Below are 23,738 nucleotides of genomic sequence, written 5' to 3' on the forward strand. Positions count from 1 at the left end.
TGTTATAGAGATCTCTGGGAATTCTACATTCAGTTTACTTGTAAAACACCACATTCCCTACCATTACAAATCTAATCCCTGGACTTTGTACACATTCCTGGTATCTGCTGTTGTTGGAGAAGGAATAAAAGGGAACAGTTCTTCAGTGACTAATTATACAAGTAAGTATGTAATGACAGTGGTAATTTGGTCACTTACATTTATTTCATTACTCTATCAATGTCCTTTAACTAGGGCTGGCCTCTATCTCTAGGCAGATTTAGGCAGCTGCCTAGGGTGGTGGGATGTGGGGGATGCCACTAAGTCTACAAATCAATAAATCAAGTATGTCTATGAGGATCCTTGTAATTAATGCAGGTGGTGGCTTTGGAACTTCTAAGACCTCTATACTTTCCCTTGAGTCATACAGTACTTCCTACATTGCTGCCCCCTCCTCCCTTGTACTCTGTTGTGGGTGGCAAAGGGGAGGGTGCAGAGGGGCCTCCAGTTAAAACATGTCACTTGGGCACCTTCCTGGCAGGGAGGGGGGATGGGAGGACCACATGATTTAAAAAAAAAAATAATTGGGGGGGGGGGGGGGGTAGGTACGGGGGGAGTAGGTTGAAGTTTTGCCTAGGGTACTGAGAAGCCTTACAACGGTCCTGCCTTTAACATATTGTTCCCATGTTTTCAAATAGTACCTGGTAATGTGAAATGACCTAACAGCAGGGAATAGTACTACCACTTCTGTATCTCTGAGCTGGAAGCCACCATATGGAAATGCAAGTTCCTATGTTATAGAGATCTCTGGGAATTCTACATTCAGTTTACTTGTAAACAACACATTCAGTACATTACAAATCTAATCCCTGGGACTTTGTACACATTCCTGGTATCTGCTGTTGTTGGAGAAGGAATAAAAGGGAACAGTTCTTCAGTGACTTAATTATACAAGTAAGTATGTAATGACAGTGGTAATTTGGTCACTTAAATTTATTTCATACTCTATCAATGTCCTTTAACTAGGGCTGGCTCTATCTCTAGGCAGATTTAGGCAGCTGCCTAGGGGGGTGGGATGTGGGGGATGCCACCAAGTCTACAAATCAATAAATCAAGTATGTCTATGAGGATCCTTGTAATTAATGCCAGGTGGTGGCTTTGGAACATCTAAGACCTCTATACTTTCCCTTGAGTCATACAGTACTACCTACATTGCTGCCCCCTCCTCCTTGTACTCTGTTGTGGGTGGCAAAGGGGAGGGTGCAGAGGGCCTCCAGTTAAAACATGTCACTTGGGCACCTTCCTGGCAGGGAGGGGGGATGGGAGGACCACATGATTTAAAAAAAAAAATAATTGGGGGGGGGGGGGGTAGGTACGGGGGGAGTAGGTTGAAGTTTGCCTAGGGTACTGAGAAGCCTTACAACGGTCCTGCCTTTAACATATTGTTCCATGTTTTCAAATAGTACCTGGTAATGTGAATGACCTAACAGCAGGGAATAGTACTACCACTTCTGTATCTCTGAGCTGGAAGCCACCATATGGAAATGCAAGTTCCTATGTTATAGAGATCTCTGGGAATTCTACATTCAGTTTACTTGTAAACACCACATTCACTACCATTACAAATCTAATCCCTGGGACTTTGTACACATTCCTGGTATCTGCTGTTGTTGGAGAAGGAATAAAAGGGAACAGTTCTTCAGTGACTTATTATACAAGTAAGTATGTAATGACAGTGGTAATTTGGTCACTTAAATTTATTTCATACTCTATCAATGTCCTTTAACTAGGGCTGGCTCTTATCTCTAGGCAGATTTAGGCAGCTGCCTAGGGTGGTGGGATGTGGGGGATGCCACCAAGTCTACAAATCAATAAATCAAGTATGTCTATGAGGATCCTTGTAATTAATGCAGGTGGTGGCTTTGGAACATCTAAGACTTCTATACTTTCCCTTTGAGTCATACAGTACTTCCTACATTGCTGCCCCCTCCTCCTTGTACTCTGTTGTGGGTGGCAAAGGGGAGGGTACAGAGGGCCTCCAGTTAAAACATGTCACTTGGGCACCTTCCTGGCAGGGAGGGGGGATGGGAGGACCACATGATTTAAAAAAATAATAATTGGGGGGGGGGAAGGGTAGGTACGGGGGGAGTAGGTTGAAGTTTTGCCTAGGGTACTGAGAAGCCTTACAACGGTCCTGCCTTTAACATATTGTTCCCATGTTTTCAAATAGTACCTGGTAATGTGAATGACCTAACAGCAGGGAATAGTACTACCACTTCTGTATCTCTGAGCTGGAAGCCACCATATGGAAATGCAAGTTCCTATGTTATAGAGATCTCTGGGAATTCTACATTCAGTTTACTTGTAAACACCACATTCACTACCATTACAAATCTAATCCCTGGGACTTTGTACACATTCCTGGTATCTGCTGTTGTTGGAGAAGGAATAAAAGGGAACAGTTCTTCAGTGACTAATTATACAAGTAAGTATGTAATGACAGTGGTAATTTGGTCACTTACATTTATTTCATACTCTATCAATGTCCTTTAACTAGGGCTGGCTCTATCTCTAGGCAGATTTAGCAGCTGCCTAGGGTGGTGGGATGTGGGGGATGCCACCAAGTCTACAAATCAATAAATCAAGTATGTCTATGAGGATCCTTGTAATTAATGCAGGTGGTGGCTTTGGAACATCTAAGACCTCTATACTTTCCCTTGAGTCATACAGCACTACCTACATTGCTGCCCCCTCCTCCTTGTACTCTGTTGTGGGTGGCAAAGGGGAGGGTGCAGAGGGCCTCCAGTTAAAACATGTCACTTGGGCACCTTCCTGGCAGGGAGGGGGATGGGAGGACCACATGATTTAAAAAAAAAATAATTGGGGGGGGGGGGGGGGGTAGGTACGGGGGGAGTAGGTTGAAGTTTTGCCTAGGGTACTGAGAAGCCTTACAACGGTCCTGCCTTTAACATATTGTTCCCATGTTTTCAAATAGTACCTGGTAATGTGAATGACCTAACAGCAGGGAATAGTACTACCACTTCTGTATCTCTGAGCTGGAAGCCACCATATGGAAATGCAAGTTCCTATGTTATAGAGATCTCTGGGAATTCTACATTCAGTTTACTTGTAAACACCACATTCACTACCATTACAAATCTAATCCCTGGGACTTTGTACACATTCCTGGTATCTGCTGTTGTTGGAGAAGGAATACAAGGGAACAGTTCTTCAGTGACTAATTATACAAGTAAGTATGTAATGACAGTGGTAATTTGGTCACTTAAAATTTATTTCATACTCTATCAATGTCCTTTAACTAGGGCTGGCTCTATCTCTAGGCAGATTTAGGCAGCTGCCTAGGTGGTGGGATGTGGGGGATGCCACCAAGTCTACAAGTCAATAAATCAAGTTATGTCAATGAGGATCCTTGTAATTAATGCATGTGGTGGCTTTGGAACTTCTAAGACCTCTATACTTTCCATTGAGTCATACAGTACTTCCTACATTGCTGCCCCCTCCTCCTTGTACTCTGTTGTGGGTGTCAAAGGGGAGGGTGCAGAGGGCCTCCAGTTAAAACAGGTCACTAGGGCACCTTCCCGGCAGGGAGGGGGAAGGGAGGACCACATGATTTAAAAATATCATTATCTGGGGGGGGGGGGGTAGGTACGGGAAGTAGGTTGAAGTTTTGCCTAGGGTACTGAGAAGCCTTACAACGGTCCTGCCTTTAACATATTGTTCCCATGTTTTCAAATAGTACCTGGTAATGTGAATGACCTAACAGCAGGGAATAGTACTACCACTTCTGTATCTCTGAGCTGGAAGCCACCATATGGAAATGCAAGTTCCTATGTTATAGAGATCTCTGGGAATTCTACATTCAGTTTACTTGTAAACACCACATTCACTACCATTACAAATCTAATCCCTGGGACTTTTGTACACATTCCTGGTATCTGCTGTTGTTGGAGAAGGAATACAAGGGAACAGTTCTTCAGTGACTAATTATACAAGTAAGTATGTAATGACAGTGGTAATTTGGTCACTTAAATTTATTTCATACTCTATCAATGTCCTTTAACTAGGGCTGGCTCTATCTCTAGGCAGATTTAGGCAGCTGCCTAGGGTGGTGGGAGTGGGGGATGCCACCAAGTCTACAAGTCAATAAATCAAGTATGTCTATGAGGAACCTTGTAATTAATGCAGGTGGTGGCTTTGGAACTTCTAAGACCTCTATACTTTCCCTTGAGTCATACAGTACTTCCTACATTGCTGCCCCCTCCTCCTTGTACTCTGTTGTGGGTGTCAAAGGGGAGGGTGCAGAGGGCCTCCAGTTAAAACATGTCACTTGGGCACCTTCCCAGCAGGGAGGGGGGAAGGGGAGGACCACATGATTTAAAAATATCATTATTGGGGGGGGGGGGGGGGTAGGTACGGGGAGTAGGTTGAAGTTTTGCCTAGGGTACTGAGAAGCCTTACAACGGTCCTGCCTTTAACATATTGTTCTCATGTTTTCAAATAGTACCTGGTAATGTGAATGACCTAACAGCAGGGAATAGTACTACCACTTCTGTATCTCTGAGCTGGAAGCCACCATATGGAAATGCAAGTTCCTATGTTATAGAGATCTCTGGGAATTCTACATTCAGTTTACTTGTAAACACCACATTCACTACCATTACAAATCTAATCCCTGGAACTTTGTACACATTCCTGGTATCTGCTGTTGTTGGAGAAGGAATAAAGGGAACAGTTCTTCAGTGACTAAATATACAAGTAAGTATGTAATGACAGTGGTAATTTGGGTCACTTAAATTTATTTCATACTCTATCAATGTCCTTTAACTAGGGCTGGCTCTATCTCTAGGCAGATTTAGCAGCTGCCTAGGGTGGTGGGATGTGGGGGATGCCACCAAGTCTACAAGTCAATAAATCAAGTATGTCTATGAGGATCCTTGTAATTAATACAGGTGGTGGCTTTGGAACTTCTAAGACCTCTCTACTTTCCCTTGAGTTATACAGTACTTCCTACATTGCTGCCCCCTCCTCCTTGTACTCTGTTGTGGGTGTCAAAGGGGAGGGTGCAGAGGGCCTCCAGTTAAAACATGTCACTTGGGCAACTTACCGGCAGGGAGGGGGGAAGGGAGGACCACATGATTTAAAAATATCATTATTGGGGGGGGTAGGTACGGGGGGAGTAGGTTGAAGTTTTGCCTAGTGTACTGAGAAGCCTTACAACGGTCCTGCCTTTAACATATTGTTCCATGTTTTCAAATAGTACCTGGTAATGTGAATGACCTAACAGCAGAGAATAGTACTACCACTTCTGTATCTCTGAGCTGGAAGCCACCATATGGAAATGCAAGTTCCTATGTTATAGAGATCTCTGGGAATTCTACATTCAGTTTACTTGGTAAACACCGCATTCACTACCATTACAAATCTAATCCCTGGAACTTTGTACACATTCCTGGTATCTGCTGTTGTTGGAGAAGGAATAAAAGGGAACAGTTCTTCAGTGACTAATTATACAAGTAAGTATGTAATGACAGTGGTAATTTGGACACTTAAATTTATTTCATATTCTATCAATGTCCTTTAACTAGGGCTGGCTCTATCTCTAGGCAGATTTAGGCAGCTGCCTAGGGTGGTGGGATGTGGGGGATGCCACCAAGTCTACAAGTCAATAAATCAAGTATGTCTATGAGGATCCTTGTAATTAATGCAGGTGGTGGCTTTGGAACTTCTAAGACCTCTATACTTTCCCCTTGAGTCATACAGTACTTCCTACATTGCTGCCCCTCCTCCTTGTACTCTGTTGTGGGTGTCAAAGGGGAGGGTGCAGAGGGCCTCCAGTAAAACATGTCACTTGGGCACCTTCCCGGCAGGGAAGGGGGAAGGGAGGACCACATGATTTAAAAATATCATTATTGGGGGGGGGGGGGGAGGTAGGTGTGGGGAGTAAGTTGAAGTTTTGCCTAGGGTACTGAGAAGCCTTACAATGGTCCTGCCTTTAACATATTGTTCCCATGTTTTCAAATAGTACCTGGTAATGTGAATGACCTAACAGCAGGGAATAGTACTACCACTTCTGTATCTCTGAGCTGGAAGCCACCATATGGAAATGCAAGTTCCTATGTTATAGAGATCTCTGGGAATTCTACATTCAGTTTACTTGTAAACACCACATTCACTACCATTACAAATCTATCCCTGGGACTTTGTACACATTCCTGGTATCTGCTGTTGTGGAGAAGGAATAAAAGGGAACAGTTCTTCAGTGACTAATTATACAAGTAAGTATGTAATGACAGTGGTAATTTGGTCACTTACATTTATTTCATACTCTATCAATGTCCTTTAACTAGGGCTGGCTCTATCTCTAGGCAGATTTAGGCAGCTGCCTAGGGTGGTGGGATGTGGGGGATGCCACTAAGTCTACAAATCAATAAATCAAGTATGTCTATGAGGATCCTTGTAATTAATGCAGGTGGTGGCTTTGGAACTTCTAAGACCTCTATACTTTCCCTTGAGTCATACAGTACTTCCTACATTGCTGCCCCCTCCTCCTTGTACTCTGTTGTGGGTGGCAAAGGGGAGGGTGCAGAGGGCCTCCAGTTAAAACATGTCACTTGGGCACCTTCCTGGCAGGGAGGGGGGATGGGAGGACCACATGATTTAAAAAAATAATAATTGGGGGGGGGGGGGGGGGGGTAGGTACGGGGGGAGTAGGTTGAAGTTTTGCCTAGGGTACTGAGAAGCCTTACAACGGTCCTGCCTTTAACATATTGTTCCCATGTTTTCAAATAGTACCTGGTAATGTGAATGACCTAACAGCAGGGAATAGTACTACCACTTCTGTATCTCTGAGCTGGAAGCCACCATATGGAAATGCAAGTTCCCTATGTTATAGAGATCTCTGGGAATTCTACATTCAGTTTACTTGTAAACAACACATTCAGTACCATTACAAATCTAATCCCTGGGACTTGTACACATTCCTGGTATCTGCTGTTGTTGGAGAAGGAATAAAAGGGAACAGTTCTTCAGTGACTAATTATACAAGTAAGTATGTAATGACAGTGGTAATTTGGTCACTTAAATTTATTTCATACTCTATCAATGTCCTTTAACTAGGGCTGGCTCTATCTCTAGGCAGATTTAGGCAGCTGCCTAGGGTGGTGGGATGTGGGGGATGCCACCAAGTCTACAAATCAATAAATCAAGTATGTCTATGAGGATCCTTGTAATTAATGCAGGTGGTGGCTTTGGAACATCTAAGACCTCTATACTTTCCCTTGAGTCATACAGTACTACCTACATTGCTGCCCCCTCCTCCTTGTACTCTGTTGTGGGTGGCAAAGGGGAGGGTGCAGAGGGCCTCCAGTTAAAACATGTCACTTGGGCACCTTCCTGGCAGGGAGGGGGGATGGGAGGACCACATGATTTAAAAAAAAAAATAATTGGGGGGGGGGGGGTAGGTACGGGGGGAGTAGGTTGAAGTTTTGCCTAGGGGTACTGAGAAGCCTTACAACGGTCCTGCCTTTAACATATTGTTCCCATGTTTTCAAATAGTACCTGGTAATGTGAATGACCTAACAGCAGGGAATAGTACTACCACTTCTGTATCTCTGAGCTGGAAGCCACCATATGGAAATGCAAGTTCCTATGTTATAGAGATCTCTGGGAATTCTACATTCAGTTTACTTGTAAACACCACATTCACTACCATTACAAATCTAATCCCTGGGACTTTGTACACATTCCTGGTATCTGCTGTTGTTGGAGAAGGAATAAAAGGGAACAGTTCTTCAGTGACTTATTATACAAGTAAGTATGTAATGACAGTGGTAATTTGGTCACTTAAATTTATTTCATACTCTATCAATGTCCTTTAACTAGGGCTGGCTCTATCTCTAGGCAGATTTAGGCAGCTGCCTAGGGTGGTGGGATGTGGGGGATGCCACCAAGTCTACAAATCAATAAATCAAGTATGTCTATGAGGATCCTTGTAATTAATGCAGGTGGTGGCTTTGGAACATCTAAGACTTCTATACTTTCCTTTGAGTCATACAGTACTTCCTACATTGCTGCCCCCTCCTCCTTGTACTCTGTTGTGGGTGGCAAAGGGGAGGGTACAGAGGGCCTCCAGTTAAAACATGTCACTTGGGCACCTTCCTGGCAGGGAGGGGGGATGGGAGGACCACATGATTTAAAAAAATAATAATTGGGGGGGGGGGAAGGGTAGGTACGGGGGGAGTAGGTTGAAGTTTTGCCTAGGGTACTGAGAAGCCTTACAACGGTCCTGCCTTTAACATATTGTTCCCATGTTTTCAAATAGTACCTGGTAATGTGAATGACCTAACAGCAGGGAATAGTACTACCACTTCTGTATCTCTGAGCTGGAAGCCACCATATGGAAATGCAAGTTCCTATGTTATAGAGATCTCTGGGAATTCTACATTCAGTTTACTTGTAAACACCACATTCACTACCATTACAAATCTAATCCCTGGGACTTTGTACACATTCCTGGTATCTGCTGTTGTTGGAGAAGGAATAAAAGGGAACAGTTCTTCAGTGACTAATTATACAAGTAAGTATGTAATGACAGTGGTAATTTGGTCACTTACATTTATTTCATACTCTATCAATGTCCTTTAACTAGGGCTGGCTCTATCTCTAGGCAGATTTAGGCAGCTGCCTAGGGTGGTGGGATGTGGGGGATGCCACCAAGTCTACAAATCAATAAATCAAGTATGTCTATGAGGATCCTTGTAATTAATGCAGGTGGTGGCTTTGGAACATCTAAGACCTCTATACTTTCCCTTGAGTCATACAGTACTTCCTACATTGCTGCCCCCTCCTCCTTGTACTCTGTTGTGGGAGGCAAAGGGGAGGGTGCAGAGGGCCTCCAGTTAAAACATGTCACTTGGGCACCTTCCTGGCAGGGAGGGGGGATGGGAGGACCACATGATTTAAAAAAATAATAATTGGGGGGGGGGGGGGGAGGTACGGGGGGAGTATGTTGAAGTTTTGCCTAGGGTACTGAGAAGCCTTACAACGGTCCTGCCTTTAACATATTGTTCCCATGTTTTCACATAGTACCTGGTAATGTGAATGACCTAACAGCAGGGAATAGTACTACCACTTCTGTATCTCTGAGCTGGAAGCCACCATATGGAAATGCAAGTTCCTATGTTATAGAGATCTCTGGGAATTCTACATTCAGTTTACTTGTAAACACCACATTCACTACCATTACAAATCTAATCCCTGGGACTTTGTACACATTCCTGGTATCTGCTGTTGTTGGAGAAGGAATACAAGGGAACAGTTCTTCAGTGACTAATTATACAAGTAAGTATGTAATGACAGTGGTAATTTGGTCACTTAAATTTATTTCATACTCTATCAATGTCCTTTAACTAGGGCTGGCTCTATCTCTAGGCAGATTTAGGCAGCTGCCTAGGGTGGTGGGATGTGGTGGATGCCACTAAGTCTACAAATCAATAAATCAAGTATGTCTATGAGGATCCTTGTAATTAATGCAGGTGGTGGCTTTGGAACTTCTAAGACCTCTATACTTTCCCTTGAGTCATACAGTACTTCCTACATTGCTGCCCCCTCCTCCTTGTACTCTGTTGTGGGTGGCAAAGGGGAGGGTGCATAGGGCCTCCAGTTAAAACATGTCACTTGGGCACCTTCCTGGCAGGGAGGGGGGATGGGAGGACCACATGATTTAAAAAAATAATAATTGGGGGGGGGGGGGGGGTAGGTACGGGGGGAGTAGGTTGAAGTTTTGCCTAGGGTACTGAGAAGCCTTACAACGGTCCTGCCTTTAACATATTGTTCCCATGTTTTCAAATAGTACCTGGTAATGTGAATGACCTAACAGCAGGGAATAGTACTACCACTTCTGTATCTCTGAGCTGGAAGCCACCATATGGAAATGCAAGTTCCTATGTTATAGAGATCTCTGGGAATTCTACATTCAGTTTACTTGTAAACACCACATTCAGTACCATTACAAATCTAATCCCTGGGACTTTGTACACATTCCTGGTATCTGCTGTTGTTGGAGAAGGAATAAAAGGGAACAGTTCTTCAGTGACTAATTATACAAGTAAGTATGTAATGACAGTGGTAATTTGGTCACTTAAATTTATTTCATACTCTATCAATGTCCTTTAACTAGGGCTGGCTCTATCTCTAGGCAGATTTAGGCAGCTGCCTAGGGTGGTGGGATGTGGGGGATGCCACCAAGTCTACAAATCAATAAATCAAGTATGTCTATGAGGATCCTTGTAATTAATGCAGGTGGTGGCTTTGGAACATCTAAGACCTCTATACTTTCCCTTGAGTCATACAGCACTACCTACATTGCTGCCCCCTCCTCCTTGTACTCTGTTGTGGGTGGCAAAGGGGAGGGTGCAGAGGGCCTCCAGTTAAAACATGTCACTTGGGCACCTTCCTGGCAGGGAGGGGGGATGGGAGGACCACATGATTTAAAAAAAAAATAATTGGGGGGGGGGGGGTAGGTACGGGGGGAGTAGGTTGAAGTTTTGCCTAGGGTACTGAGAAGCCTTACAACGGTCCTGCCTTTAACATATTGTTCCCATGTTTTCAAATAGTACCTGGTAATGTGAATGACCTAACAGCAGGGAATAGTACTACCACTTCTGTATCTCTGAGCTGGAAGCCACCATATGGAAATGCAAGTTCCTATGTTATAGAGATCTCTGGGAATTCTACATTCAGTTTACTTGTAAACACCACATTCACTACCATTACAAATCTAATCCCTGGGACTTTGTACACATTCCTGGTATCTGCTGTTGTTGGAGAAGGAATAAAAGGGAACAGTTCTTCAGTGACTTATTATACAAGTAAGTATGTAATGACAGTGGTAATTTGGTCACTTAAATTTATTTCATACTCTATCAATGTCCTTTAACTAGGGCTGGCTCGATCTCTAGGCAGATTTAGGCAGCTGCCTAGGGTGGTGGGATGTGGGGGATGCCACCAAGTCTACAAATCAATAAATCAAGTATGTCTATGAGGATCCTTGTAATTAATGCAGGTGGTGGCTTTGGAACATCTAAGACTTCTATACTTTCCTTTGAGTCATACACTACTTCCTACATTGCTGCCCCCTCCTCCTTGTACTCTGTTGTGGGTGGCAAAGGGGAGGGTACAGAGGGCCTCCAGTTAAAACATGTCACTTGGGCACCTTCCTGGCAGGGAGGGGGGATGGGAGGACCACATGATTTAAAAAAATAATAATTGGGGGGGCGGAAGGGTAGGTACGGGGGGAGTAGGTTGAAGTTTTGCCTAGGGTACTGAGAAGCCTTACAACGGTCCTGCCTTTAACATATTGTTCCCATGTTTTCAAATAGTACCTGGTAATGTTAATGACCTAACAGCAGGGAATAGTACTACCACTTCTGTATCTCTGAGCTGGAAGCCACCATATGGAAATGCAAGTTCCTATGTTATAGAGATCTCTGGGAATTCTACATTCAGTTTACTTGTAAACACCACATTCACTACCATTACAAATCTAATCCCTGGGACTTTGTACACATTCCTGGTATCTGCTGTTGTTGGAGAAGGAATACAAGGGAACAGTTCTTCAGTGACTAATTATACAAGTAAGTATGTAATGACAGTGGTAATTTGGTCACTTAAATTTATTTCATACTCTATCAATGTCCTTTAACTAGGGCTGGCTCTATCTCTAGGCAGATTTAGGCAGCTGCCTAGGGTGGTGGGATGTGGGGGATGCCACCAAGTCTACAAATCAATAAATCAAGTATGTCTATGAGGATCCTTGTAATTAATGCAGGTGGTGGCTTTGGAACATCTAAGACCTCTATACTTTCCCTTGAGTCATACAGTACTTCCTACATTGCTGCCCCCTCCTCCTTGTACTCTGTTGTGGGTGTCAAAGGGGAGGATGCAGAGGGCCTCCAGTTAAAACACGTCACTTGGGCACCTTCCAAGCAGGGAGGGGGGAAGGGAAGACCACATGATTTAAAAATATCATTATTGGGGGGGGGGGGTAGGTACGGGGAGTAGGTTGAAGTTTTGCCTAGGGTACTGAGAAGCCTTACAACGGTCCTGCCTTTAACATATTGTTCCCATGTTTTCAAATAGTACCTGGTAATGTGAATGACCTAACAGCAGGGAATAGTACTACCACTTCTATATCTCTGAGCTGGAAGCCACCATATGGAAATGCAAGTTCCTATGTTATAGAGATCTCTGGGAATTCTACATTCAGTTTACTTGTAAACACCACATTCACTACCATTACAAATCTAATCCCTGGAACTTTGTACACATTCCTGGTATCTGCTGTTGTTGGAGAAGGAATAAAAGGGAACAGTTCTTCAGTGACTAATTATACAAGTAAGTATGTAATGACAGTGGTAATTTGGACACTTAAATTTATTTCATACTCTATCAATGTCATTTAACTAGGGCTGGCTCTATCTCTAGGCAGATTTAGGCAGCTGCCTAGGGTGGTGGGATGTGGGGGATGCCACCAAGTCTACAAGTCAATAAATCAAGTATGTCTATGAGGATCCTTGTAATTAATGCAGGTGGTGGCTTTGGAACTTCTAAGACCTCTATACTTTCCCTTGAGTCATACAGTACTTCCTACATTGCTGCCCCCTCCTCCTTGTACTCTGTTGTGGGTGTCAAAGGGGAGGGTGCAGAGGGCCTCCAGTTAAAACATGTCACTTGGGCACCTTCCCGGCAGGGAGGGGGGAAGGGAGGACCACATGATTTAAAAATATCATTATGGGGGGGGGGGGGGGGGGTAGGTACGGGAAGTAGGTTGAAGTTTTGCCTAGGGTACTGAGAAGCCTTACAACGGTCCTGCCTTTAACATATTGTTCCCATGTTTTCAAATAGTACCTGGTAATGTGAATGACCTAACAGCAGGGAATAGTACTACCACTTCTGTATCTCTAAATTGGAAGCCACCATATGGAAATGCAAGTTCCTATGTTATAGAGATCTCTGGGAATTCTACATTCAGTTTACTTGTAAACACCACATTCACTACCATTACAAATCTAATCCCTGGAACTTTGTACACATTCCTGGTATCTGCTGTTGTTGGAGAAGGAATAAAAGGGAACAGTTCTTCAGTGACTAATTATACAAGTAAGTATGTAATGACAGTGGTAATTTGGACACTTAAATTTATTTCATACTCTATCAATGTCATTTAACTAGGGCTGGCTCTATCTCTAGGCAGATTTAGGCAGCTGCCTAGGGTGGTGGGATGTGGGGGATGCCACCAAGTCTACAAATCAATAAATCAAGTATGTCTATGAGGATCCTTGTAATTAATGCAGGTGGTGGCTTTGGAACTTCTAAGACCTCTATACTTTCCCTTGAGTCATACAGTACTTCCTACATTGCTGCCCCCTCCTCCTTGTACTCTGTTGTGGGTGTCAAAGGGGAGGGTGCAGAGGGCCTCCAGTTAAAACATGTCACTTGGGCACCTTCCCGGCAGGGAGGGGGGAAGGGAGGACCACATGATTTAAAAATATCATTATGGATGGGGGGGGGGGGGTAGGTACGGGAAGTAGGTTGAAGTTTTGCCTAGGGTACTGAGAAGCCTTACAACGGTCCTGCCTTTAACATATTGTTCCCATGTTTTCAAATAGTACCTGGTAATGTGAATGACCTAACAGCAGGGAATAGTACTACCACTTCTGTATCTCTAAATTGGAAGCCACCATATGGAAATGCAAGTTCCTATGTTATAGAGATCTCTGGGAATTCTACATTCAGTTTACTTGTAAACACCACATTCACTACCATTACAAATCTAATCCCTGGGACTTTGTACACATTCCTGGTATCTGCTGTTGTTGGAGAAGGAATAAAAGGGAACAGTTCTTCAGTGACTAATTATACAAGTAAGTATATAATGACAGTGGTAATTTGGTCACTTAAATTTATTTCATACTCTATCAATGTCCTTTAACTAGGGCTGGCTCTATCTCTAGGCAGATTTAGGCAGCTGCCTAGGGTGGTGGGATGTGGGGGATGCCACCAAGTCTACAAGTCAATAAATCAAGTATGTCAATGAGGATCCTTGTAATTAATGCATGTGGTGGCTTTGGAACTTCTAAGACCTCTATACTTTCCATTGAGTCATACAGTACTTCCTACATTGCTGCCCCCTCCTCCTTGTACTCTGTTGTGGGTGTCAAAGGGGAGGGTGCAGAGGGCCTCCAGTTAAAACATGTCACTTGGGCACCTTCCTGGCAGGGAGGGGGGATGGGAGGACCACATGATTTAAAAAAATAATAATTGGGGGGGGGGGGGGGGTAGGTACGGGGGGAGTAGGTTGAAGTTTTGCCTAGGGTACTGAGAAGCCTTACAACGGTCCTGCCTTTAACATATTGTTCCCATGTTTTCAAATAGTACCTGGTAATGTGAATGACCTAACAGCAGGGAATAGTACTACCACTTCTGTATCTCTGAGCTGGAAGCCACCATATGGAAATGCAAGTTCCTATGTTATAGAGATCTCTGGGAATTCTACATTCAGTTTACTTGTAAACACCACATTCAGTATCATTACAAATCTAATCCCTGGGACTTTGTACACATTCCTGGTATCTGCTGTTGTTGGAGAAGGAATAAAAGGGAACAGTTCTTCAGTGACTAATTATACAAGTAAGTATGTAATGACAGTGGTAATTTGGTCACTTAAATTTATTTCATACTCTATCAATGTCCTTTAACTAGGGCTGGCTCTATCTCTAGGCAGATTTAGGCAGCTGCCTAGGGTGGTGGGATGTGGGGGATGCCACCAAGTCTACAAATCAATAAATCAAGTATGTCTATGAGGATCCTTGTAATTAATGCAGGTGGTGGCTTTGGAACATCTAAGACCTCTATACTTTCCCTTGAGTCATACAGTACTTCCTACATTGCTGCCCCCTCCTCCTTGTACTCTGTTGTGGGTGGCAAAGGGGAGGGTGCAGAGGGCCTCCAGTTAAAACATGTCACTTGGGCACCTTCCTGGCAGGGAGGGGGGATGGGAGGACCACATGATTTAAAAAAAAATAATTGGGGGGGGGGGGGGGGTAGGTACGGGGGGAGTAGGTTGAAGTTTTGCCTAGGGTACTGAGAAGCCTTACAACGGTCCTGCCTTTAACATATTGTTCCCATGTTTTCAAATAGTACCTGGTAATGTGAATGACCTAACAGCAGGGAATAGTACTACCACTTCTGTATCTCTGAGCTGGAAGCCACCATATGGAAATGCAAGTTCCTATGTTATAGAGATCTCTGGGAATTCTACATTCAGTTTACTTGTAAACACCACATTCACTACCATTACAAATCTAATCCCTGGGACTTTGTACACATTCCTGGTATCTGCTGTTGTTGGAGAAGGAATAAAAGGGAACAGTTCTTCAGTGACTTATTATACAAGTAAGTATGTAATGACAGTGGTAATTTGGTCACTTAAATTTATTTCATACTCTATCAATGTCCTTTAACTAGGGCTGGCTCTATCTTTAGGCAGATTTAGGCAGCTGCCTAGGGTGGTGGGATGTGGGGGATGCCACCAAGTCTACAAATCAATAAATCAAGTATGTCTATGAGGATCCTTGTAATTAATGCAGGTGGTGGCTTTGGAACATCTAAGACTTCTATACTTTCCTTTGAGTCATACAGTACTTCCTACATTGCTGCCCCCTCCTCCTTGTACTCTGTTGTGGGTGGCAAAGGGGAGGGTACAGAGGGCCTCCAGTTAAAACATGTCACTTGGGCACCTTCCTGGCAGGGAGGGGGGATGGGAGGACCACATGATTTAAAAAAATAATAATTGGGGGGGGGGGGAGGGTAGGTACGGGGGGAGTAGGTTGAAGTTTTGCCTAGGGTACTGAGAAGCCTTACAACGGTCCTGCCTTTAACATATTGTTCCCATGTTTTCAAATAGTACCTGGTAATGTGAATGACCTAACAGCAGGGAATAGTACTACCACTTCTGTATCTCTGAGCTGGAAGCCACCATATGGAAATGCAAGTTCCTATGTTATAGAGATCTCTGGGAATTCTACATTCAGTTTACTTGTAAACACCACATTCACTACCATTACAAATCTAATCCCTGGGACTTTGTACACATTCCTGGTATCTGCTGTTGTTGGAGAAGGAATACAAGGGAACAGTTCTTCAGTGACTAATTATACAAGTAAGTATGTAATGACAGTGGTAATTTGGTCACTTAAATTTATTTCATACTCTATCAATGTCCTTTAACTAGGGCTGGCTCTATCTCTAGGCAGATTTAGGCAGCTGCCTAGGGTGGTGGGATGTGGGGGATGCCACCAAGTCTACAAATCAATAAATCAAGTATGTCTATGAGGATCCTTGTAATTAATGCAGGTGGTGGCTTTGGAACTTCTAAGACCTCTATACTTTCCCTTGAGTCATACAGTACTTCCTACATTGCTGCCCCCTCCTCCTTGTACTCTATTGTGGGTGGCAAAGGGGAGGGTGCAGAGGGCCTCCAGTTAAAACATGTCACTTGGGCACCTTCCTGGCAGGGAGGGGGGATGGGGGGACCACATGATTTAAAAAAATAATAATTGGGGGGGGGGGGAGGGGGGTAGGTACGGGGGGAGTAGGTTGAAGTTTTGCCTAGGGTACTGAGAAGCCTTACAACGGTCCTGCCTTTAACATATTGTTCCCATGTTTTCAAATAGTACCTGGTAATGTGAATGACCTAACAGCAGGGAATAGTACTACCACTTCTGTATCTCTGAGCTGGAAGCCACCATATGGAAATGCAAGTTCCTATGTTATAGAGATCTCTGGGAATTCTACATTCAGTTTACTTGTAAACACCACATTCAGTACCATTACAAATCTAATCCCTGGGACTTTGTACACATTCCTGGTATCTGCTGTTGTTGGAGAAGGAATAAAAGGGAACAGTTCTTTAGTGACTAATTATACAAGTAAGTATGTAATGACAGTGGTAATTTGGTCACTTAAATTTATTTCATACTCTATCAATGTCCTTTAACTAGGGCTGGCTCTATCTCTAGGCAGATTTAGGCAGCTGCCTAGGGTGGTGGGATGTGGGGGATGCCACCAAGTCTACAAGTCAATAAATCAAGTATGTCAATGAGGATCCTTGTAATTAATGCATGTGGTGGCTTTGGAACTTCTAAGACCTCTATACTTTCCATTGAGTCATACAGTACTTCCTACATTGCTGCCCCCTCCTCCTTGTACTCTGTTGTGGGTGTCAAAGGGGAGGGTGCAGAGGGCCTCCAGTTAAAACAGGTCACTTGGGCACCTTCCCGGCAGGGAGGGGGGAAGGGAGGACCACATGATTTAAAAATATCATTATGGGGGGGGGGGGGGGGGGTAGGTACGGGAAGTAGGTTGAAGTTTTGCCTAGGGTACTGAGAAGCCTTACAACGGTCCTGCCTTTAACATATTGTTCCCATGTTTTCAAATAGTACCTGGTAATGTGAATGACCTAACAGCAGGGAATAGTACTACCACTTCTGTATCTCTGAGCTGGAAGCCACCATATGGAAATGCAAGTTCCTATGTTATAGAGATCTCTGGGAATTCTACATTCAGTTTACTTGTAAACACCACATTCACTACCATTACAAATCTAATCCCTGGGACTTTGTACACATTCCTGGTATCTGCTGTTGTTGGAGAAGGAATACAAGGGAACAGTTCTTCAGTGACTAATTATACAAGTAAGTATGTAATGACAGTGGTAATTTGGTCACTTAAATTTATTTCATACTCTATCAATGTCCTTTAACTAGGGCTGGCTCTATCTCTAGGCAGATTTAGGCAGCTGCCTAGGGTGGTGGGATGTGGGGGATGCCACCAAGTCTACAAGTCAATAAATCAAGTATGTCAATGAGGATCCTTGTAATTAATGCATGTGGTGGCTTTGGAACTTCTAAGACCTCTATACTTTCCATTGAGTCATACAGTACTTCCTACATTGCTGCCCCCTCCTCCTTGTACTCTGTTGTGGGTGTCAAAGGGGAGGGTGCAGAGGGCCTCCAGTTAAAACAGGTCACTTGGGCACCTTCCAGGCAGGGAGGGGGGAAGGGAGGACCACATGATTTAAAAATATCATTATGGGGGGGGGGGGGTAGGTACGGGAAGTAGGTTGAAGTTTTGCCTAGGGTACTGAGAAGCCTTACAACGGTCCTGCCTTTAACATATTGTTCCCATGTTTTCAAATAGTACCTGGTAATGTGAATGACCTAACAGCAGGGAATAGTACTACCACTTCTGTATCTCTGAGCTGGAAGCCACCATATGGAAATGCAAGTTCCTATGTTATAGAGATCTCTGGGAATTCTACATTCAGTTTACTTGTAAACACCACATTCACTACCATTACAAATCTAATCCCTGGGACTTTGTACACATTCCTGGTATCTGCTGTTGTTGGAGAAGGAATACAAGGGAACAGTTCTTCAGTGACTAATTATACAAGTAAGTATGTAATGACAGTGGTAATTTGGTCACTTAAATTTATTTCATACTCTATCAATGTCCTTTAACTAGGGCTGGCTCTATCTCTAGGCAGATTTAGGCAGCTGCCTAGGGTGGTGGGATGTGGGGGATGCCACCAAGTCTACAAGTCAATAAATCAAGTATGTCTATGAGGAACCTTGTAATTAATGCAGGTGGTGGATTTGGAACTTCTAAGACCTCTATACTTTCCCTTGAGTCATACAGTACTTCCTACATTGCTGCCCCCTCCTCCTTGTACTCTGTTGTGGGTGTCAAAGGGGAGGGTGCAGAGGGCCTCCAGTTAAAACATGTCACTTGGGCACCTTCCCAGCAGGGAGGGGGGAAGGGAGGACCACATCATTTAAAAATATCATTATTGGGGGGGGGGGGGTAGGTACGGGGAGTAGGTTGAAGTTTTGCCTAGGGTACTGAGAAGCCTTACAACGGTCCTGCCTTTAACATATTGTTCTCATGTTTTCAAATAGTACCTGGTAATGTGAATGACCTAACAGCAGGGAATAGTACTACCACTTCTGTATCTCTGAGCTGGAAGCCACCATATGGAAATGCAAGTTCCTATGTTATAGAGATCTCTGGGAATTCTACATTCAGTTTACTTGTAAACACCACATTCACTACCATTACAAATCTAATCCCTGGAACTTTGTACACATTCCTGGTATCTGCTGTTGTTGGAGAAGGAATAAAAGGGAACAGTTCTTCAGTGACTAAATATACAAGTAAGTATGTAATGACAGTGGTAATTTGGACACTTAAATTTATTTCATACTCTATCAATGTCCTTTAACTAGGGCTGGCTCTATCTCTAGGCAGATTTAGGCAGCTGCCTAGGGTGGTGGGATGTGGGGGATGCCACCAAGTCTACAAGTCAATAAATCAAGTATGTCTATGAGGATCCTTGTAATTAATACAGGTGGTGGCTTTGGAACTTCTAAGACCTCTCTACTTTCCCTTGAGTCATACAGTACTTCCTACATTGCTGCCCCCTCCTCCTTGTACTCTGTTGTGGGTGTCAAAGGGGAGGGTGCAGAGGGCCTCCAGTTAAAACATGTCACTTGGGCAACTTACCGGCAGGGAGGGGGGAAGGGAGGACCACATGATTTAAAAATATCATTATTGGGGGGGGTAGGTACGGGGAGTAGGTTGAAGTTTTGCCTAGTGTACTGAGAAGCCTTACAACGGTCCTGCCTTTAACATATTGTTCCCATGTTTTCAAATAGTACCTGGTAATGTAAATGACCTAACAGCAGGGAATAGTACTACCACTTCTGTATCTCTGAGCTGGAAGCCACCATATGGAAATGCAAGTTCCTATGTTATAGAGATCTCTGGGAATTCTACATTCAGTTTACTTGTAAACACCACATTCACTACCATTACAAATCTAATCCCTGGGACTTTGTACACATTCCTGGTATCTGCTGTTGTTGGAGAAGGAATACAAGGGAACAGTTCTTCAGTGACTAATTATACAAGTAAGTATGTAATGACAGTGGTAATTTGGTCACTTAAATTTATTTCATACTCTATCAATGTCCTTTAACTAGGGCTGGCTCTATCTCTATGCAGATTTAGGCAGCTGCCTAGGGTGGTGGGATGTGGGGGATGCCACCAAGTCTACAAGTCAATAAATCAAGTATGTCTATGAGGAACCTTGTAATTAATGCAGGTGGTGGCTTTGGAACTTCTAAGACCTCTATACTTTCCCTTGAGTCATACAGTACTTCCTACATTGCTGCCCCCTCCTCCTTGTACTCTGTTGTGGGTGTCAAAGGGGAGGGTGCAGAGGGCCTCCAGTTAAAACATGTCACTTGGGCACCTTCCCAGCAGGGAGGGGGGAAGGGAGGACCACATGATTTAAAAATATCATTATTGGGGGGGGGGGGGGGGTAGGTACGGGGAGTAGGTTAAAGTTTTGCCTAGGGTACTGAGAAGCCTTACAACGGTCCTGCCTTTAACATATTGTTCTCATGTTTTCAAATAGTACCTGGTAATGTGAATGACCTAACAGCAGGGAATAGTACTACCACTTCTGTATCTCTGAGCTGGAAGCCACCATATGGAAATGCAAGTTCCTATGTTATAGAGATCTCTGGGAATTCTACATTCAGTTTACTTGTAAACACCACATTCACTACCATTACAAATCTAATCCCTGGAACTTTGTACACATTCCTGGTATCTGCTGTTGTTGGAGAAGGAATAAAAGGGAACAGTTCTTCAGTGACTAAATATACAAGTAAGTATGTAATGACAGTGGTAATTTGGACACTTAAATTTATTTCATACTCTATCAATGTCCTTTAACTAGGGCTGGCTCTATCTCTAGGCAGATTTAGGCAGCTGCCTAGGGTGGTGGGATGTGGGGGATGCCACCAAGTCTACAAGTCAATAAATCAAGTATGTCTATGAGGATCCTTGTAATTAATACAGGTGGTGGCTTTGGAACTTCTAAGACCTCTATACTTTCCCTTGAGTCATACAGTACTTCCTACATTGCTGCCCCCTCCTCCTTGTACTCTGTTGTGGGTGTCAAAGGGGAGGGTGCAGAGGGCCTCCAGTTAAAACATGTCACTTGGGCACCTTCCCGGCAGGGAGGGGGGAAGGGAGGACCACATGATTTAAAAATATCATTATTGGGGGGGGGGGGGAGGGTAGGTGCGGGGAGTAGGTTGAAGTTTTGCCTAGGGTACTGAGAAGCCTTACAACGGTCCTGCCTTTAACATATTGTTCCCATGTTTTCAAATAGTACCTGGTAATGTGAATGACCTAACAGCAGGGAATAGTACTACCACTTCTGTATCTCTGAGCTGGAAGCCACCATATGGAAATGCAAGTTCCTATGTTATAGAGATCTCTGGGAATTCTACATTCAGTTTACTTGTAAACACCACATTCACTACCATTACAAATCTAATCCCTGGGACTTTGTACACATTCCTGGTATCTGCTGTTGTTGGAGAAGGAATACAAGGGAACAGTTCTTCAGTGACTAATTATACAAGTAAGTATGTAATGACAGTGGTAATTTGGTCACTTAAATTTATTTCATACTCTATCAATGTCCTTTAACTAGGGCTGGCTCTATCTCTAGGCAGATTTAGGCAGCTGCCTAGGGTGGTGGGATGTGGGGGATGCCACCAAGTCTACAAGTCAATAAATCAAGTATGTCAATGAGGATCCTTGTAATTAATGCATGTGGTGGCTTTGGAACTTCTAAGACCTCTATACTTTCCATTGAGTCATACAGTACTTCCTACATTGCTGCCCCCTCCTCCTTGTACTCTGTTGTGGGTGTCAAAGGGGAGGGTGCAGAGGGCCTCCAGTTAAAACAGGTCACTTGGGCACCTTCCAGGCAGGGAGGGGGGAAGGGAGGACCACATGATTTAAAAATATCATTATGGGGGGGGGTAGGTACGGGAAGTAGGTTGAAGTTTTGCCTAGGGTACTGAGAAGCCTTACAACGGTCCTGCCTTTAACATATTGTTCCCATGTTTTCAAATAGTACCTGGTAATGTGAATGACCTAACAGCAGGGAATAGTACTACCACTTCTGTATCTCTGAGCTGGAAGCCACCATATGGAAATGCAAGTTCCTATGTTATAGAGATCTCTGGGAATTCTACATTCAGTTTACTTGTAAACACCACATTCACTACCATTACAAATCTAATCCCTGGGACTTTGTACACATTCCTGGTATCTGCTGTTGTTGGAGAAGGAATACAAGGGAACAGTTCTTCAGTGACTAATTATACAAGTAAGTATGTAATGACAGTGGTAATTTGGTCACTTAAATTTATTTCATACTCTATCAATGTCCTTTAACTAGGGCTGGCTCTATCTCTAGGCAGATTTAGGCAGCTGCCTAGGGTGGTGGGATGTGGGGGATGCCACCAAGTCTACAAGTCAATAAATCAAGTATGTCTATGAGGAACCTTGTAATTAATGCAGGTGGTGGCTTTAGAACTTCTAAGACCTCTATACTTTCCCTTGAGTCATACAGTACTTCCTACATTGCTGCCCCCTCCTCCTTGTACTCTGTTGTGGGTGTCAAAGGGGAGGGTGCAGAGGGCCTCCAGTTAAAACATGTCACTTGGGCACCTTCCCAGCAGGGAGGGGGGAAGGGAGGACCACATGATTTAAAAATATCATTATTGGGGGGGGGGGGGGGGTAGGTACGGGGAGTAGGTTGAAGTTTTGCCTAGGGTACTGAGAAGCCTTACAACGGTCCTGCCTTTAACATATTGTTCTCATGTTTTCAAATAGTACCTGGTAATGTGAATGACCTAACAGCAGGGAATAGTACTACCACTTCTGTATCTCTGAGCTGGAAGCCACCATATGGAAATGCAAGTTCCTATGTTATAGAGATCTCTGGGAATTCTACATTCAGTTTACTTGTAAACACCACATTCACTACCATTACAAATCTAATCCCTGGAACTTTGTACACATTCCTGGTATCTGCTGTTGTTGGAGAAGGAATAAAAGGGAACAGTTCTTCAGTGACTAAATATACAAGTAAGTATGTAATGACAGTGGTAATTTGGACACTTAAATTTATTTCATACTCTATCAATGTCCTTTAACTAGGGCTGGCTCTATCTCTAGGCAGATTTAGGCAGCTGCCTAGGGTGGTGGGATGTGGGGGATGCCACCAAGTCTACAAGTCAATAAATCAAGTATGTCTATGAGGATCCTTGTAATTAATACAGGTGGTGGCTTTGGAACTTCTAAGACCTCTCTACTTTCCCTTGAGTCATACAGTACTTCCTACATTGCTGCCCCCTCCTCCTTGTACTCTGTTGTGGGTGTCAAAGGGGAGGGTGCAGAGGGCCTCCAGTTAAAACATGTCACTTGGGCAACTTACCGGCAGGGAGGGGGGAAGGGAGGACCACATGATTTAAAAATATCATTATTGGGGGGGGTAGGTACGGGGAGTAGGTTGAAGTTTTGCCTAGTGTACTGAGAAGCCTTACAACGGTCCTGCCTTTAACATATTGTTCCCATGTTTTCAAATAGTACCTGGTAATGTAAATGACCTAACAGCAGGGAATAGTACTACCACTTCTGTATCTCTGAGCTGGAAGCCACCATATGGAAATGCAAGTTCCTATGTTATAGAGATCTCTGGGAATTCTACATTCAGTTTACTTGTAAACACCACATTCACTACCATT

The 23,738-nt window shown here is 43.7% G+C and overlaps 1 protein-coding gene across 1 annotated transcript in view; it reads left to right on the forward strand.

Moving 5' to 3' along the window:
* Positions 1-23,738, forward strand: part of LOC146062965 (receptor-type tyrosine-protein phosphatase eta-like) — an 82,011-nt gene that overhangs the window by 25,463 nt on the left and 32,810 nt on the right. The window contains exon 3 of the mRNA XM_083174974.1: positions 15,199-15,453. Coding sequence (XP_083031100.1) covers positions 15,199-15,453 — 255 coding nt within the window. The remainder of the gene's footprint in view (positions 1-15,198; positions 15,454-23,738) is intronic.

The sequence above is a fragment of the Crinia signifera genome, chromosome 3 (genome assembly GCF_055691185.1).
Source record: "Crinia signifera chromosome 3, ASM5569118v1, whole genome shotgun sequence".
Classification (NCBI taxonomy): domain Eukaryota; kingdom Metazoa; phylum Chordata; class Amphibia; order Anura; family Myobatrachidae; genus Crinia; species Crinia signifera.